Source organism: Thunnus albacares, chromosome 8, assembly GCF_914725855.1.
Source record: "Thunnus albacares chromosome 8, fThuAlb1.1, whole genome shotgun sequence".
Taxonomy (NCBI): Eukaryota; Metazoa; Chordata; class Actinopteri; order Scombriformes; family Scombridae; genus Thunnus; species Thunnus albacares.
In genome coordinates this window covers 15,456,721-15,476,008 of record NC_058113.1, presented here as the reverse complement: position 1 = coordinate 15,476,008, position 19,288 = coordinate 15,456,721, and the positions used below count along the sequence as shown (strand labels likewise).

At 40.2% G+C, this 19,288-nt stretch overlaps 2 protein-coding genes across 3 annotated transcripts; both read left to right on the top strand.

Annotated features, from left to right (window-relative positions):
* On the top strand, window positions 1–11,639 carry LOC122987045. Of its 2 annotated transcripts, none has more exons than XM_044358658.1 (10): window positions 1–134; window positions 723–1,254; window positions 2,424–2,936; window positions 3,083–6,705; window positions 6,790–7,060; window positions 7,894–8,082; window positions 8,170–8,259; window positions 8,780–8,966; window positions 9,579–9,786; window positions 9,876–11,639. In XM_044358658.1, the coding sequence occupies exons 2-10, from the start codon at window positions 768–770 to the stop codon at window positions 11,163–11,165; spliced, it is 6,858 nt and encodes a 2,285-aa protein (XP_044214593.1). In that variant the 5' UTR covers window positions 1–134; window positions 723–767; the 3' UTR covers window positions 11,166–11,639. The 2 variants fall into 2 exon arrangements, with proteins under 2 accessions (XP_044214593.1, XP_044214594.1); XM_044358659.1 differs by lacking the exon at window positions 1–134 and adding an exon at window positions 448–539.
* Window positions 11,640–12,955: 1,316 nt separating this feature from the next.
* On the top strand, window positions 12,956–18,122 carry znf576.2 (zinc finger protein 576, tandem duplicate 2). The gene is made up of 5 exons (XM_044358717.1): window positions 12,956–13,059; window positions 13,773–13,961; window positions 15,293–15,408; window positions 15,902–16,045; window positions 16,262–18,122. Exons 2-5 carry the CDS (start codon window positions 13,817–13,819, stop codon window positions 17,102–17,104), a joined length of 1,248 nt encoding a protein of 415 aa, XP_044214652.1. The 5' UTR covers window positions 12,956–13,059; window positions 13,773–13,816; the 3' UTR covers window positions 17,105–18,122.
* Window positions 18,123–19,288: the final 1,166 nt, after the last annotated feature.

Below are 19,288 nucleotides of genomic sequence, written 5' to 3'. Positions count from 1 at the left end.
TGACTAGTAGAAACCACAGTTCCCATGAGTCCACTGCGCGGCTCGTCAGACGTGACGTCATGATGTCTGCATCTCCTCTGTGTTGGCTTTGTGCGGAACGACGCGAAAATGTTTGGGTGGACGAGTCAGCCCAGGTAACTTTATCTCTACATCCTCCTGCATACGTACAGATATACGGCCGTGTGTGTGATCGGCTGAACGCTGCAAATGAGTCAATAATTAGCGTCTGTGGCGCCGTAGCAGGGCGCAATTGCAAAGATTTGCAGCCTGATTTTACCGCAAATTAGTGAATTTAGGCTAACCAGGCTACCATTATCTGTGTGTCTGTGGTTATTATGGAGGGACTGTTCAAGAAAATTATCAGCATGTTAAAAGTCTGTCCCAGCACTCTATTAACGCACATTAAAGTGTTGAATTTGGGTTATATTACAACCTCCTGCGGCTGCCCTCCATGTCCATCGGTCTTCCTTTGTAATACAAATGTTTTAAGCCCATTCATTCTCTGCTCTCCCAGCTGTCGCCATGTGGATAACAAAGATGTATGTATTCACTGCTTTTTAAAAATCGACATATGTGAATAGTTCAATTATTCTGAATGATACAGAGGAAAGTGTTTGGTTTGTATCGCACTGTATATTTTTTTTCAGTACCTGCTGTTATATGTGTTGTTACCTGTGCAATTAACAGTCATTCTGCGTTTCTATGGGGGACCTGATTCACAGAGACATCTGAACAAGTGCGTTTGAGAAGCTAAGAGGCTGAGAGCCATGCAGAATCCAACCCAGATGAACAGCGGGCCAAATCCTGTGACCACAGCAACCACGGAGCAACCACTGGACAGCGAGACTGATGGGGCTCAGCCAGCACTAAGTGAACCAGATGCACAAAAAGATGGGTGTAAATCAACTGCTCTTGTTGAGAATCAAACAGTCATCACATCACATGGGAATGAACAAACATCAGAAACACCTGCAAGTGTGGCAGTCACACAAACAGCAGTGAATAAGTCTGCTGTTCAGTCACTGGCTAAGCCCTCTGGCAACACCAGAGAGATGGAGACGGACTCAGGTTCAAAGCCAAATGCCCCCACAGAACCAGCATCTGATACAAATACAAATCCTGGATGTGAGGTGCAAGAGGCAAAGAAACAGGATAAAGTTGTTCGTGATGGTAGGAAATATGTTCCATCCAAGAAGGCCATGATAGATCCTCTGAAGATGGACATGTCAAAGCCGCTGGTTATTCCGCTTACATGTAAGTAATGAAGCTTTCATGTATGTAATTCTGTTTGCTCTTATACCTCTCTGAACCAGGCTCGGATTGAGAGACCTTTTCTGTGTTTGATTAATAGTTAGAATTCAGGATTACACACTCTCTAAAGTATAACAAGTATAACATTATTCTAAATAACAATGTATAACAACACTTTAACTCCCATTTCTTAGTTAGGGAGATGGGATGTGATAGCATGTTTTCATGGCGGCAAACAAATGCCACTTCAACAAGCTAGCAAGGTTTATTTTACCAAACTGATATAGTGTCCAGTGTTGTTAAACTAAACAATGAATAGTTTCTGGAGATCAATAGCAGCTAGACAAAACACTGCAAGTTAGAGCTAGAACAATAAATTGTCTACGTTGATATATACTGTATGCTGATATTATTGTAGATATATCGACATATATCTTGACCGATAAGTAACAAAAAATTACTGTAGAGACATTGCAAAATATGTTTAATTTAGGAACATTGTCACCATTAAATAATTTGTCCACCAGAGAGCACTGACAAGTTTATTTTTTAACTGCAACATGCCCTGCTCAGTACATATTGTGGTTATAGTTCCTTAAAAAATATAACTGAAATTAAAAAATGGCTTTCAGCCAATATATTATTATTTGTTTTTAAATACTCTTAAATATTAATATTTATATCAGCCTTGAAGGTGTCCACATTATTCCACCTTTATATCTCTAGTGTGTAACAGTATATGAATGCAGTATTATCTTGTAGCTTAGTGGAAGTTGCGGAAGAGGTAAATCATCCATGCATAATCACACTGGGGAAATGAGCATTATTAATGATCTGTGTCCTGTTAACCACTTTCCCATGCTACTGCACTAGTGCATGTTAGCATCAGGAATGGGCAATTATTGGGCCGTTATCATCAGTCTCCTTTTATTAATTATAATGCCCAGACAAACTTCTATTAGCTGTGTGTTTATAATAAGGAGACTTTCTGGTTTTATTAACTCTCCAGGCCACTAGTGACCCACATGGATAAAACTACAATTACTCCAGAAGCACAGTATTCTTTTTCCTCTATAGCCTTTATGCTTTCTATGAATATGTGTCTCTGTTCTGAGAATGCTGATGCATGTTAGATGTAAACTTTCCTTCTTTGCTGCCCTGTTTCCCTCTAGCGTCTCAGCTCTCCCTGCAGTGCATCGAGTGCCACATAATCTTCAGTGATCACAAGAGCAAAGAGCGTCACCTGAAGTTGAGCCACCCAGCAGAATATGAGCAATGCATACTGAGGAATGCGCTCTTTGCCTGCTACGTTTGCGACCGCCACTTCACAAACTCCACCGAGCTCATGGCCCATCAGAAAGCCCACACAGAGAAGAAACCCTTCAAGTGTCCAATCTGTAGCCAGGCCTTCAACAAGTCGTCAGGGCTCACCCTCCATAAAAAAATTCATTTTGGCCAGGATGGTTATGCCTGCACGGACTGTGGCAAACCATGCAAAACCTTGACATTGCTGAAGTACCATCGGCGCACACACACTGGAGAGAGACCGTATGTTTGCAAGGAGTGTGGGAAGAGGTTTAGCATGTCCAAAGCGTTGCAGAAACATATGGTGTCACATTTGCCAGAGGGAGCTGAAGGAGATCGGGGCAACACCACAGGCAAAGTGCAGCTGAAGAAAAATGATAGTAAGAAAAATAGTTAAGCTTTTTTTAAATTGTAATTTTCATATGAATTTATTAAAAATTCTACCATATGTCTTTCGTGTTGCAGGAAATGTGCTTTTTATGGTATACTACAGTACATCACAACTTTCTTCCTTTATTCTCTCTAGGTGCTTCTACAATCAAGTACCCCTGTCCTGTATGCAAGGCCACTTTCAAGACTACCAAAACACGGCTACATCACATGAAAACCAAGCACAATTTGTCACCTGCAGAATCCAGTAAGACCCTTCCAGCTGGGCAGCAAGTGAAACTAAGTACTCCAATCATAACTCCCATATCTATTTGCCAACCAGCATTACTACAGGTGGAGCCCAATGGACCTCTCCAAAAGGTTGATGCTGATATCGACACAGAGCAGATTCGCAGACTTATTGAATCTTTGGGAAATGTGCAGAAAGTGAACCAGGTTGTCATATTGGGGCAGGTGCCACCTCATGCCCCACCACTGGAAGTGCAGCAGATATCAGAACTTTCAGAACCAGTAACTCTGAATCCACCCCAGATAGATTTCACAGGACTGAAACAGACAGGACCAAAGACTATAGAACTGGATTTTTCAAACAACTCGTGTGATCCAATGGAACAAACAATTATACTTGAGCCTATTACGCCAGATGGACAGTTGGAAAACCCCTCGTTAGGTTCCCACATAGCAGCAGTGGAAAATATTGAGCTAACGCTTGTTCAGAGTGAACAAACAGAGAGACCTGAGGGAGAGATGGTGCATCAGATTCTTCAACAGCCTGAGATTAATGCAATTCAGGCTGTTCCCATGGATCAAATGGTTTGTCATAATGAGGGAGATGAGCTCAAACAAAACCTTGAGCAAACTGTCATATTAGAACTTACCCCCACCTTGATACCAACTGTGGAGCTGGAACAATCCCAAAATGTGCAACCAAATGAAATCCCATCCACCTTATTGGTACCAACTACTGAGCTGGAGAAGACTCCTGATCAAACTGTAGAAGGCAAGCAGGAGACCAACTTGTCAGTCCCAACATTCATGCCTACAGTTGAGCTGGAAATGACACCTTTACAAACAGAACAACAGGAGCTTCCTGCTTGCCCTTTTGTTCCATCAGACACACTTACACAAACTCCAAATGAATCTGAAACTAATCCCAAAGAAGGGGCAGATTCACAGATGCAAACGGTAAGTCTAGATCAGGCCCACTCAGTGACAGACAGTGCCACACCACGAGAGCCACCTGAGAAGACTGCACAAGAACCATCTGAGGAACTGCTGGTAGAATGCAAGGAGGGTCAGCAACAGGTGGAGAACTTGTCTGAAGTAGAGGACGCTTTTGCTAAAGAGATGGTCTCATCACAATTAGAGACCAAGGAGGTGCCACAGATCTCAGAGTTACCAGTAAATGTAATGTCAGCCCAAGAACTGGTGAAAGTACGGAAAAGAAAGCCAGCCAAAGCATTTATCTTTCAAGGGTATATGCAAGAACTCATAGGGTCCATACAAAATGAGGATTTACTAAGTGGTGCCAAACCTGCCAAACGCCAAAGAACAAAAAAATCTCATCTTGTTGTTAAATTTGGTCCACAAAGTAAAGAGAGGAAAAATAAAAAACAGAAGAAGCAATCACAGCAAAGCCAGTCAACCCAGGAAGAAGCTATAAGAGGTAAAACAACAAATCTCTCAGAGAAAAAGGTGTCCTCTCAGAAGAAGGGAAGAAAAGGGAAAAAAGACAAGAAAGCAGGGCATTCAGTATTGACAACTGACATAAAATCACCTTCACCTACCCAGGACCCACACATACCTCAAATAAAAGAGGATACAAGAAAAAATAAAATGAAAAAGCAAGAAGATGTGGCTGTGGCCATGGAGGATGTTCGGCCCATAAGTGAGAACAAGGCTGTAGGCTCACCTGTATTTAAAAAGAAAAAACAATCAAAAATAATGCAAAAAGGTCAGTCCAATAATGCAAAGGATGGGAAGATGACAAGTAAAGAGCGAAAGAAAAAGGGTGCAAAAATTTGTACAAAAACAAGCACCACCTCAGCAGACATACCTGGCCCACATATAACACAAGATTCTCTCCTTCTGCTGAAAGGTCATAAACAGCCCCAGCTGAAAGTTTACAAGTTAGACCCTTCAAAGGCACCGGGGCAGACACAAGAGGCTTCACTTCATGATTCCCAAACGTCAAATAATCTCACAACTGAAGGTAAGAAAAAAGGAGGGAGACCCAAAAAGAACCAGAAAGCTCTTTCGTTGCTGTCCTCTCTACAGATCCAACATCAACCACCTGAAACTCTGCCCATCAAGCCAAAGACCACCCGGAAACGGAAAACCTCCTCTAAAGTGGAGACTGAAGGAGTGATAACGTCCTCTCATTCCAAGCGTGCCTTAGAGTGTAAGGACTGTGGAGAGAGATTTAGTGAAGTCTCATCCCTTCAGAAGCACAAGGCGACGGTGCATATCGTAGAGAGTCCTGGTCTCACTTACACCAATGGGAACATCTTTGAAGGGGTCTCCAGGTTAGATCTTAATCAGCTTCCAAAGCAGCATGATAGGGTCATTGGGGTGATGACTACTGCTACAGATTGGGATACTGAGCCTGAGATGGGGGAGATGGCATTAGAAGACAGAGACCGAAGTGTCTCTTTTCCTGCTTTGATTCCATCTCCATCTTTACCTGTCCCACCTACTGATGTTGAAGTGAGTGGTTATGAAGACAAGGGTGGAGACAAAAGTGGAAGAGATAGTCAGTGTCTTCCCTTTCCAGATGTTCCCTCACTATCTGATCAAATGAAAAATAGTCCCAATTTCTCATCTGAATCCCCTTTAAATACCTCTACCCAGATGAAGAGTCCTGAGGCAGGAGAGCCTTTGGTGCCAGATGAGGACAAGAGAGAAGAAGGTACCCTGAAGAATCCCAGCTCAGAAACTGAAGTCCAGGCTACCACAGATGAAGACATCAAGGAGGATTTACTTCTTGAGGTAGATTTAATCACTGTTGGGGAGCAGAATGAAAGAGATGATCTAGCCTCACCTCAAGACAGCGTTTCCCAAAATGAATTAAATGGAACCTGTAATGCTGACACTGGAAGCACTGAAACACTCATACGTCCTGATCAAGTTGATAATGAAAAAACTGAAAAAATTCCAACTTCTCAGACTGTGTCATGCGCCACTCAGCAAGTAGAGATCAAGGAAGAGGAGGAAGAGGTGTTAGTCCAGAAGAAAAAAGAAGGAGGCAAAGGAGCTGCAACAAGGAATGCTTCAAGGGGTAGGAGGAAAGGAACAGGACGTCTAAAGAGGGGTATGATATCAAGGAGAAATTTGGCTGCAGATGCTGTCAGAGAAACAGAATCAGAGAAAGAACAGGATGATTGTCTGGTAGTTTTTGAAAAACGTGCCAACGCCTCTGATTCAGAAATGAATGAAGGTGAGACCTGCACACAGACTTCACAGCCAGAGATCAGTCCTGAATTTGATGCCAACAAAAGTACTTCTCCCGCCACATCTCTGCCTTCCATGCACTCTACATTAGAGAAATCTCCTGAAGAGCAAGTCGTGTTTGAGCTGGAGTCTGTTACCACGAATGTTGAGGAGGTAATGAATGAAAGAGGACTGCTAGGAGGAGAGGAGCGCAACGGGGAGACTGACCAGTCTCCAGGCATCATACTTGAGAAGTTCCTCACCTCTAGCCAAAGAGTTACAGCTGATAAGGAGCAATGCTTGATGACAGTGAGTAACAATCAAAGACAGGTGAGATACTAATTGTACTAACAAATACCATACGGTTATAATCTATTCAAGATAGGAGTCCTTAAAAAGTTATTTTAATTCCAGGGTTTGGACTGCATTGCAGAGAATGAGGTACAGGGCTTTGGGAGCCAGGATATCAAGGTTGAGGAGAACATCTCAGATCTACCTCTGGTTGCACCCACTTGTCAAAATAGACAAAGTGCAAGTGTGCAGCCACAGCCCCACCATGACATAAGGACTGTTCTGGTGAAGGAGGAGAGCAGCCTCATGCTGAATGACGCTCAGGCCACACAGGGCTGCAGACACATCCGATGGAATGTGGAGCAAATAAACATTGAAAACACCGCCAGTCCATGTAAGCACTAGTGTGTACTGTTGCTAAATTTTAAAGTAATACCTCAGCGTTTCCAGAAGGGGATTATTTTAGCTCAGCATAAAGACTGGAAGCAGTGGGAAACAACTAGCCTGGTTCAACCCAAATGTAAAAAAATATGCCCAGCTACACCTCCAAAGCTCAGTCATTAAAATGCCTTTTGTCTATATCCATGCACAAACTGAATATGTAAAAATGACAACTTGCGGTTTTAAGGGGAGTTACATGCTTCAGAGTATTTCTTGACGAACAACAACCAGGCACAGTGACTTCTTCAGACTCTTGTGGTTATGGTGTGGTTGCCAGGCAACTGGCAGATATGCTGCATAGAGGTACTGGCCAGATGGATAAACTGTTTGACAAGAAATTATTGCACAACATAACTCCCTTTAAAACCACAATTTGACATGTTTACTGAGATGCATCATGTTAATAAGTGAGTTTTAGAGGTGCTGCTAGATTAATTTTTGAAGCTCGGAGGCAGCCAGGCTAGCTGCCTCTAGTCTTTACGCTAAGCTAAGCTAATGACTTCCTGGCTCTGGCTCCATAACCCATAGACATGAGAGTGATATCCCAAAATGTTGAACTATTCCTTTAATCCACTGTAGATTATAGAATAGATACAATCAACAGAATTATGCAGTTTAAATCCCTCATTTAAGTGGTTTGGTTTCTGAACAGATTATTTATATTATCTAGCAGAATGGTAATGATTAATAGGCTTTCTGTGTGCATCCTGTTGACCGTCTGTAAGGCTTCTTGGGGCTTAAGTTGTCAGAGATGGATGAATAATGTTTTTGGTGTTTTGCTTTCAGTAATGGAGATTGGGGAGACATGTCGTGTCACCCCTGACTTCAACGCCAACCAGTGTATCTTCTACCCAGTGAAGGAGGAAGAGAGGGAGGTTCTGCTGGGAGCTGCTCAAACTAACAATAGAAGTTTAACCACGGAGGCATCCATTGATGCCCAACAGACAGAAGATCAAACAGCGGATTGTAATTTACGTGAGTTCTTGTCGTTTTCAGTTGTTTCCCAGCGTACCAAAGATTATAGGAAGACCGTTTTTTCACTGTTGAGTCTGTTAACAACAGATGAAGGGAACCATGCCGCACAAGACTACCAGGATACGAGAGTGAGAGGACTAATGCCAGAATCAGCTGATGACTTTGCAGACGGAGAAGGTGTGTTAGAGTGACCAATACTTTAACTACTTTATTAAAGGAGCCCTGTGGAGTTTTCTTTAAACTGACTATTAACATTGTGTTGCTTTCCTGTGTTTGTCCTTGAGTTCTAACAAATGTGTTGAATGCATTTCCTTCCTTATGAAGCATTTGCAAAGGTGATTTTTAAGTTTTTTAAATCCTGCATTGTTTACACCCATGTTTGTGGTCTAGCAGTTTCCTTCTTCCCTGCATTTGCTGTGACATTGCTGCATTTCTTGGCACATCAGTACCACCTGTAGATCAGTGGAATAGTGTGAAAGAATTGGCAGTAATGTGTACTGTGTCGCCCACATGTTCGTCCACATGCATGTGTGTCCTCATGCGTGTGCAGAAGAACAAATGCAACCTTACAGGGACCCTTTTGTAGAAACATTGTTTGATTCCACTTCTACTGGTAAAATAACACTCCACTGCGTAACTAAAAGCTATTTATCAAAATTGTTGAATATAGATGACTATATTATAATTGATCTTTCAGCTGAAGCAGACGCTGAGTGGCAGCATTCACCAGACCTGCAGAGCTTTCTTCTCCACAGTTCTGATGAGGAGGACGTGGGAAGTTTTGAACTGTCTAATCCTCACATTGACTCAGAAGCAGAAGCAATGGCCTATTTCTACAAGAACCAAACCAACAGCTCACAACCACCAGATGAAACATCACAAAAGTAAAGTGCATCTTCATTTCCTCACCGTAAACTACTAAAAGAAAAAATTAAAACATTAAAAACTGTTTTGTAGTATTTGATTAGAATTCAATAATACTGGATATATGTATAAATCTCAATGAATTGATATTTTTTCATGCACTGCTGGTTACAAGATGAAAAAAGTTTAATAATGCATTAATAATACAGTTTATTTACATGCTGTGCAGACAAGCAACATTCAGCCTCACCCAACTTTGTCTTAATTTGTAGTCAATCCCTTAAAGTTTCTGAAATGTTAAATGGTATCCAGAATTACAGAAGTGCGCAAGAAATGCAGTTAAGCATTGCATGCTGGTGGGTTTGAGTTTAAATAATACTCACATTGAAAGATTCACATACCTTCAATCTACTGCCATACTGTACGAAAATAACAGTTTTTGTAACTTTAAAGGTTCTTAAATAGGATGTTTAATGGAAAAGTCTGGATTATAAGGAATGATATATGACAAACACTTTATTAAAAGTTAGTGCCCATGTAAACCTACTTCACAGTCATTGCTGACATGTTCATTGTTTTACTTTTTGCAGCACTGACTGATGTTTTTTTTTTTTTTTTTACTTATTCTCTAGTTTGCCAACTTCATCCAGCCAGCTCCAAGCACCAAGACTGGAAAACGAGATCAAAGAGCCCATTGATTACTTTTCCAAGTATTTTGGTTGGGATACCTGGATGGAAATCGCCCACTGCACAGACAAAATGTCCCACATGCCTAACCCTGTCACAGCCAGAGAGGTGGCGCAGTTTGTCGGGATCCACATTGCAATGGGAACTTTGAAGGTTTGTGTTTCTGTGTAATCCATTTCTTGTTTACTTGGCTCTGTTGCAAAACCACTAATGTTTTCATTTATTTGGCCTCTTTCTCTCAGTTTCCCTGTCCCAAGCTTTACTGGGAGGACTTTACTAAGGTGCCCTTGATTGCTGAAGCCATGCCACTTTCCCGGTTCCTTGAGCTGTCAGGCGTGTTGAAACTAGCTTCTCCTGCAAAGACTCCAGTCGACAGTAACATTGGGGAAGAAAGAAATGATTGTGACTATCAAAATGTACATCAAGGTAAAACTCTCTCAAGCAGGCAAAGTGAAATTTCTCAGCATGGTGACAGGCAGTGCCAAGGGAATACACCGAATGTCCCGAACAGTTCAAAAACACAGATGGATCCCCTGTGGAAGGTTCAGCCATTATTGTGCCGTTTCCTTGAAGGCTGCCAGTCGTTAAGACGAGAGGGTGATTCTGCAGTTGATCAGTATTCACTTCCTTTGACTGGCAAGATGCACAATAACAAGCTGTCTCTCTACTGCACTACATTAATTGGATTTGGGGGTTTGCTCTTACATGTGGATCTTAAACTGGATCTCTCAGACAAAGAAGATGCCGTGGAAAAAATGGTTCCAAAAGGCAGTATGGTGTTTCTTTGCAAGCAGGAACTCTCCACCCCTGCGATGCTCGAACGCCTGTTAGTCGCTGGGATTCATGGTGCAGGCAGGGTGGGAGGAGAAAGAGGACAGATCGGGGATGAGTTTGTAAGCTCAAATGGGAAGCTGATGTTACGCAGATCACACTGTGGCTTTATACTTTCTACTGCTGGAAATGGTCAGAGAAACATGGCCTCACTCATTGACAACTTTGAGAAGGCCCAGATGTCGGCTCGTCTCAACAGAGATTTGCAAAACCTCTACTCTATCCCTCTCACTGCCTCAGCTCCAACTTGCTGGCCTCAGGCAGTGCTCTGGTACCTCACAGATCTGGCTTTGGTCAACTCTTGGCTCCTGTACAGACAGGATCACAGGGCAGCATCTGCACCTTTGACGCTCATGGCCTTCAGATTGGAGGTGTCCAAGGCTTTGATCCTCTCCAGCAGCTCAGACACCCAGGACTCAGTTCCCCCTCAACCCCCCACAGAGAAAGCTCATGCAACATATGAAACCCCCAATCCCAGCCTATTAGAGGAAAGTCCTCTGCCAGATGCAGCCACACGGTACGATGGTTTGGGCCACTGGCCTGAGCAGCTCGGGGAGGGAGAAGGTGGTAGGTGTCGCTTTGGGGACTGTCAGAGAACATCTCGAGTGCTATGCCTTAAGTGCTGTGTCTTTCTTTGCATCTCACGCAACCACAACTGCTTTTTAAATTTCCATAATCAAGGAAGTTTGGGAAAACAATAACATTCACAACAGATTTGACCCCTTATTGTTAACGTCTTGCTTTCTGATTCGGAATGTAACTGTGCTTTTGGTGATGAATCTAAATGTAAACCCAGCTAATCAAAAAGTAGTATCATCTCTGTCCTTACAACTTTTCCATGATGCCTTTCACTGGCAGTGTCACACTTTTGTAGGATAATTATGCTGCAGTATAAAAAAAACAAATGCATTGTGATGTGGCTTGTGATGTCATTGAGCAGGTGTAAAAATGAATTTGCCTTCAGAAGGAAATGTGAAAAGAGTCATAGCCATACACTTTGTGCTGCAAAAAAAAGTGAAAATTATTATTTTTACATTGCAGCCACCATGATGTTTTTTTATTTTTTATTTTAGCCTGACCTAGTTCACATTCCATGAGGAGCTTGTTTTTGGCTCTATGAATTTAAACATTATTTATTTCAATTTCAGAAAACAATAAAAGACAGGTTTAAAATTGTATGTGTTCATTCTTTAAAGACTTCCGACAATGTTTGCAAATGTTTCTTTTTGACAGTTTGACTTGTCATAGTAGTGAAAGCACAGGTGTTACCAATTACATTAACAATGGCCCAGCTCTATTCAAGTTCCCAGTAAGCCAGGACAGTGAGCCAGCTTTCACAATACCAGGACCCTGAAACTGAAGCAGATAAATCAAATCCAGCCATCATGAATTTTATTATTTAACCTCTGCTTTTCCTACTGTGACATGTCAAAATATCCTCTGTGAAAATGGCCTAGATGGACTGAATATGGAAAAAATATTCATAGATGATGAGTATTGATAGATGATAGTTCATGAACACTTATTCCCCTTTGGTTTGGTTATTGTGTGCTTCATTGCTTTTCACTATTAAAACTACATCAGTTATAAATAAGGATAGATAAACATACATATTTATACATTGCAGTGTTACAGAACAGAAAAAACATAGAGTTACAAGCAGAGCTATACTCGGCTGTAACAATTGTAATATGTATTAAATATACACTATAACATGACTGTACCTAGTGATTTGCTTTACATACAGTAAGTGCAAACCAAGTGCACAATGTTGTGTGCTGTACATGTCAAGGCACTGGATTGTGCTTTCATATGTTAAAATGTAATTAACTGACTACAACAGTCATATTAGGTATGTTATAATACAGTGATATGAGCTGACAAATACTGCAGAGGAGTAGAGAGCATATGAACAACAGGTGGTATGAAATGAAAGACAAACGAGATTTTGAAAAAAAAAACAACTTACAATTTAAATTTTGTTGGGTCACCATTTTATACCAGGGTATGCTAGCTTGTCTTGTTTGGTATACAGTCGAAGATGTAATATAAAGGAGTGCATGAGACTGTGTGGGAGGAGAGTAACAAGACAATTACAGTACAAGTTATTGAAAATTACAATTTCTTTTCAATACAGTTGTTTTGGGTCACGTGACGGGATCAACTATAGAACCGGACTGAATAGAAAAGCAGCATAATTCAAATCCTTGTTCACATAAACGCGCGCACGTCCTGTTTTATCCTATTTTGTCAGTTAATTAGTGCAGTGTATCATAAGTATGGTAACATTTTGAAAACATCTGTGATAATGATGCCAGTTTAGTTGAAGTGATTCTTTTCCATGAAAAAAAGGAAAAAAAAGATTCGTGTTGTACTGCGATGAAAAGTGCTGATCTGTATCAACGACGGAGCGACTTTGCTGACTGATTTTTTAAATATATTTGAGTGTTTTGCCTATGCATGAATCAACAACAGCACTGGGTACTCTACGGCAGCCATCTTAGTTGTACCAACGGCTGTCACTACCAGATCTACACAGTGTACGTCTGTGAGGTCAACTCTCTCAGTCAAACTACACTCAAACAGCGGCTAGAGGTAACGTAAACGTCTACTCAGTTTCACATTTCTTATTTAAACACTTTACTTTAGGTGTAGATATTGACGCACATTCATATCAGATGTATGCAAGCGCCAAACAATGATATAAAACTTGATATGTGAAAAGTCTTAGATTCTCTTTGAATGGCAGCCAGTGTTTTTAGCGCTAACGAGCTACCCGTAGCTAGCTGGCGAGCGTTAGCCCGCTCGATTCACTGCTGCTTTATTACGATTAATGGTAGCTTAAGTGCACAGCCATGGGCATAAGGCTGTTACTTTTTTTTCCTTTTGCAAACGATTCCAGTTTAACAGCAAGAACGCATTTTATTAGGCAAACTGAAAGCTGGATGCCCGCAAGCCTACATTGAGCTAGTTAGGCTAAGCTAGCGGCCTCAAAAAGCAGTATAACGCGAAGCAAGATGAGCTGAAACTTGAGTGGTTCCGGTGGGGAAGCTGAACAAATAGTTGAACAACCCATAGATTAAAGACTGTATGGTTCGTGTGAATAATATTATGTGATTTGCTTCACTTCAGTCAGTAGAGCAGATTATTTGTATGTTGTTTGTTAAACATAACTGATTCTTACGGTATCGGTGATATCTGTGGTATCATAACAGTGTTATAACGTACTCCAGCTGTTATCCCTCGTGGTATGTAATCTTTCTTTCATTTCTGACCTTTTTTCTGTCTTGCACTTTAATTGAATCCAGGAAAATTGTTGTGAGTGCCTGTTTAGACCACCCACTATCCCAGGATGGACTCTGAGATTTTGAACATAGAGGAGATCGTGTTAGGACGGGGACTGCCAGATCCACCTCCAGAAGCTCCCCCTGAAAAGCCAGCCGAACCATATAAACCTATCACTTTGAATGGACCTCCTGCACCCTCCGTTCAACCCTGTAAGTAGCACAGTAGTCACTTGCAACTAAAAATTATTTTCATTATTGCGTAATCTGTCAATTATTTTCTTGTTTAATTGATTTGTTGTTTGGTCCATAAAAGGTCAGAAAATGGTGAAAAATGTTGACCACTGTTTTCCAGAGCCTAAGTTAACGTCTTAAGTTTAGTTTTAGTTTTAGTTTTAGTTTTTATTTCTGTGTCATGCCAAACACACACCCATCCCACATGGGATTACAAGACACCACTATTTTACAAAACATACATCGACCGGTAATGCATATACAAAGCATATATAGAGACAAGTGGAAGAAGAAACACACATAAAAAAAATGAAAACAAAAGTCTCAAATGGACTGTTCACAGAAAAGACATTAAACATATCTATAAATGTTCTCGATAAAGGGCTTTTTTTCCCTTCTCCCAGACTTTTTCTAAGTTAACTGGCTAATATGTGAACAGCTTCATATGTGAACAGCCAACTCAGTCTTTTTGCGTCATCCATAATTACAAAACCGATATTTGTTTTTATCTCACTAAACAAAGCATTGCACAGTTCCCAATAAAAAGGACAGTAGAAAACAAAATTGAACTCATTTTCTATATCATTTACACAGCACATTGGATAAATCTGCCTTTCTTCTCCTACATTAACATACTGTCCAGTTCCAACAGTCAATGGTAAAATAGCAGATCTCAGCTGGGTGCATTGAGATGTTTTCTTTTTAGACAAATTATATACAACATAATTCTCAGTAACATATTCAGTCTTTATCATCGTAAATGTATGCAGTTTTGATTTAGTCCATATATCATCAGCCTCTTCAAATGTCTTGTTTTGTCCACAACCAAAAGATTATCAGTTTACTGTCATTGAAGACTAAAGACTGGAATCACTATTCAAGAGCTTTTATTGTCACATGCACAGCAACACAGCAGTTGGCAGCCTTGAAGGCAGTGACATTTGGCTTCTTTGAGCTCTAGTTCCAATTAGATTATGGAAATAAATATTAAAAATTGTAAAAAAAAAAAAAAAAAAAAAAAGAAGAGAGGGAAGGTATGAGAGATAGATGAAACATATATGTACATATATACAAATATACATTATATTGCACATTGTATATTTGTATTTTTTTTGTGTGTGTGTGTCTCTCTTGCCTTTCTCCTTTTCAGAGAATTTAGACTTTTTTTTTTAAACTTTAAAATGACTCAAAACGATTGATTATCACAAGGTGGCAATTAATTTAATAGTTTGCAACTAATCAATGTATCATTGAAGCTCTATTGGTGACAGCAACTCAAAAACTTGCCTTTCTTTCTCCTGTCCTCCCAGACCAGCATGAAAATCTTCAGTGTTTCCAGTGCTTCATCACATTTTGCAGTGCCAAAGCCAAGGAGAGGCACATGAAGAAGAGCCATCGGGAAGAGTATAAGCAGCAGCTTCAGCAGGTAAGCTTTCTCTAGAACCATATGATTTTATCATCTCTCTCCTTCTTGCTCTGTCTTATCTTTCACTCCCCTTTTTAATTTGCTATGCTTGACAATATGCAAGTAGTTACATAAGCATGTTTCCTGTATATTGCTGTAACATTAATGGCATTCCAAAGTAAGAAACTGAGCCAGTTATTATCACAAACAGCCCAAATGACCTGCTATTTGTATGTACTTGGTATAGCTTGTGTATCTGTAGGTTTTTTTGTTTTTGTTTTTTTTGTAAATTCATAGTTGGTATTTGCCTATTGAGTACACTCAAGAGAATTCAGATTATACATGTAGTATCAACATTTGGCGCCATATTACTGTGTTTCGTTTTCAATAACACAAAGACAAACTCCTACTCATCAATTATCTTCAGTGAAGAAAGTCACAAAGTGAATGAACTTGCACACATTTCTTCTTCTTGAATTGCTTTAACTTTGATTCTTCTTTAATGTATTCACAGGGAAACACATTGTTCACATGCTATGTGTGCGACCGCACATTTCTGTCATCCGAGGAACTGACACAACACCAGCCAACACACAGCAAGGATGACAAGCCCTTTAAATGTGTCCACTGCAAGGAGAGCTTTAAAACATTCTCTGAAGTGAGTAAAACTGTTAGAATAAATGCTGATACATGTTAATAACTCAAATGCAGTATTCAAACTAAAACTGTCAATGTAAAAAACATAGTTGGGCCGCATGTTTGAATATTTGAAATTCTCTTCTCTCATTCCAAATTAACTGTCTTGCTTTAAGTATTGAGCAAATCTTGTTTGCACTTATATTTTTGTATAACTTTTTACTTCTCGTCTTCCCAGCTCACAGCGCATAGAAGACAGGTGTGTCCAGAGAGGCAGTTGGTATGTAAAGATTGCAATGAAACCTTCAGGAGTGCTGGGCTGCTGCGCACTCATCGCCTGACCCAGCATCCTCGCCCAGAGGTAGACACTACCGAGCAGCCGGAGGACGCCACGAAAACCCATCGCTGTAAGAAGTGCGGTCAGGGCTTTGAGACAGAACCAGAGCTGGTAGCACACCAGGAGAAGTACCCTGAAGGTCAGCAGTGCAACGGCAGCGCTTCATCTGTCAAGAAACGCGGACGGCCTTCCAAAACTGAAGACCCAGCAGGTGCTGAGAAAAAGGGAAAGCGGAAAAAGAAGGATGAGGCAGAAGCATCTGAGGAGGCAGTGAATGCCAGCAGCGTGTTGGAGTCAGCAGAAACCCCTGCAGAGGAAAAAGGAAAAGCAGGTGGAGCAAAGCGTGGCCGTCCTTCTAAAGCAGCAGCAAAGTCTGAAACAGAAGACAAGAAGAGCCCTGAAGATGACACTGAAGCTTCAGGAAAGGAGAAGAAACCTAAAGTAGAGTCTGTAGTGTCCCGGCAGCACCCCTGTCCCGAATGTGACCTCACATTCCCCGGCTTGGTTCAGCTTCGTGCTCACAAGAAAGAGAAACACACCCCGCGGAAAGCCCATCCCTGCGAAGAATGTGAAGAGAGCTTTGCCCGTCCTGAGCAGCTAGACGCCCACATGTCCCGGGCTCACGCCGTCGGCCGCTTTGCCTGCCCAACCTGCGGGAAGAGCTTTGGCCGGGAGCGTACCTTGAAAGCTCACCAGAAAAGCCACCCAGACGAAAAGCCGGAAAACCCAAGTTCAAAGAGATAATTGAGGCATGGGGACCTGACAGAAAATGTATGTTTTTTGGGTTTTTTTTTTTTTTTTTTTGAAGATTTTAGTCAGAAATTGTCCTTTTTCTTTTAACATTGGATATCTGATTCTCCAGATGATGGTTTCAGATGACTTTGGAATGGTTTTGAAAATGACATTTTAGCAAGTTTTGGATTTAAAGTTGTGACCTTTAACATTACAGAATTGTTGAGTTTGATTATGAGTTATTGAATTTTTGGACAATGGACACATCTCCTAAATTGACTAACCAAATGTTGTTAAACCCATCTATTACAGCCTTTGTCATAAAACATAGTTTATTTGTAAAAACGTAAAACAGTTTTGATTAACATTTTAAATGATTTATTTCTTTTTTTTTTTTTTTTTTAAGCATGAAATGCGTGTGGTGTGATTTTATTACTTGGTGTCTTGAGTTTTTAAATTCAGTTTGTGGTGAAAATGTTTTTTTTTTTTCTTCTTGTTTTTCCTAAACAGATTGGATGAGTACATATTTTGAAGCAAATTAGATGCCTAGTAGAGATACAATGTTTTGAATGTTTAGACAGTTTGTCAAAAGAAATGTGTTATGTACAGCTTCTGGTTCATATTGTGTATTTTTTACACTTAATATTTTGATTATGTTCCTTTCTAAATTAAGTCTCATTGAGGAAGAATTTTAAAATAACACGATTATGTTCTGCTTAAGATTTGTTGGGCTGAGGGCTCCAGATTCAATGTGGAGTGTTTGGCATGTGGGCAGGAATGATCCACTATAATCCTGATTTCTCTTATGGTAAAATTTACTCCTTTTTATTTTTTCACTAATTAGAATAAATCATGTCTTAGACATTTCTTGAACGGAACTCACGGCTCTTAAATGCCTTCGAGTCCTATAAGGAACTGTGTATATGAAGTGTCATTCACTGATTGGATTGTTTCTCTCCCCACTGCAATGTGTCTGGACAGTGCAAACATGTAATAAAACATGCTATCCCAAGGGAGGCTTCTGAAGAAACTTGCTTTTTTGTCTTTGTTGTCTCTTCTAAATCAAAACCACACAGATATTTGGAGTTGTGTTCTGTGTGTTGATTACATGTATTCTCGGAACTAAACACAATGGATGCCATAAGGATATAACATTAGTGCGCAATTTGTTAATATTCATTGTTGAAATAGGATGTTTCTGCTTAGCAACAACAGAAATTTTAAAAACTGAAGAAGAGAATTTTGCAGGTTATTTGTAAGGAAAGAAGTACTTCAGGTGTTTTGATATATATCCAGATGTTAGCTAGTTCAGTGAGAAGCTGATTGGTGTGAACCGTTAACACTGAGCAGCTGCACCATTAGAACTGTTGGGTAATAAAGTGTAACTCCAACATTTTGTCCAAACTCACCAACCTTAGTGTGAACTTGTATATTTTGGGACATGTTGTGTCTTATCTGCAGTATTTATATATTAAAGTAATGCTTGAATATGTTATTGCCAGATAAATAGGGAGTTTTTCAGAATCTGAAATAGGTTTATTGCAAAGTAGGTTTGCAAATACGAGGAATTTGGCATCGTGATATGTTGCGTAACTATCATAAAATAGAAAGAATGTAAGAAAATACAACATTTTTATGTGCTCTCAAATGGAAAATATGGAAGAGAGTTGGAAATAATGAAGTGGTGGTCAGCTTTTCAAACCTCCTTTAGTTGTGTTTTTATTGTCTCTGTGTTGCAGGATGGCAAAACAAACACAAAACAGGCTGTAACAATCCTGACCCAAAGATTTTATAGTTTTTTTGTGTTAAATTATTAAATGGATGATTAAATACGTGATCCTTGCTTCAGCTGTCCGTGGATAATCATGACCTGGATGACTGAGAATCTTTGCAGACATCTACATATGTGATGATAATAACCTCAGCCATTTTAAAATGAATTGAATTTGGTTTTGTGGTATAATGTTAAAGACTTGTGATGTGCTGAAGGAAACAAAATGCAATGCAAAATGATGATTATTAATATGATAAGCTTTGAGAAGAAGTATGTTGAATTGTTTTTATTATGAAGAATTACACCAATCATATTATATGTACACCTCACAAAATCTTGTGATTGATGTAAGGGCACGTAATATGTTGAAGATAATCACACTCAGTGCACTTGATGAAATTCTAAGTGTGTTTGTATTAAAC

Excerpts from the sequence above, each read along its gene's own strand:
- znf576.2 (XM_044358717.1), top strand. The coding sequence starts at position 13,817 with ATGGACTCTGAGATTTTGAACATAGAGGAGATCGTGTTAGGACGGGGA. Across the intron at positions 13,962-15,292 it reads TGCACCCTCCGTTCAACCCT|ACCAGCATGAAAATCTTCAG; the intron begins GTAAGTAGCACA and ends CTGTCCTCCCAG. Across the intron at positions 16,046-16,261 it reads GCTTTAAAACATTCTCTGAA|CTCACAGCGCATAGAAGACA; the intron begins GTGAGTAAAACT and ends TCGTCTTCCCAG.
- LOC122987045 (XM_044358658.1), top strand. The coding sequence starts at position 768 with ATGCAGAATCCAACCCAGATGAACAGCGGGCCAAATCCTGTGACCACA. Across the intron at positions 1,255-2,423 it reads GCTGGTTATTCCGCTTACAT|CGTCTCAGCTCTCCCTGCAG; the intron begins GTAAGTAATGAA and ends GTTTCCCTCTAG. Across the intron at positions 7,061-7,893 it reads TGAAAACACCGCCAGTCCAT|TAATGGAGATTGGGGAGACA; the intron begins GTAAGCACTAGT and ends TTTTGCTTTCAG.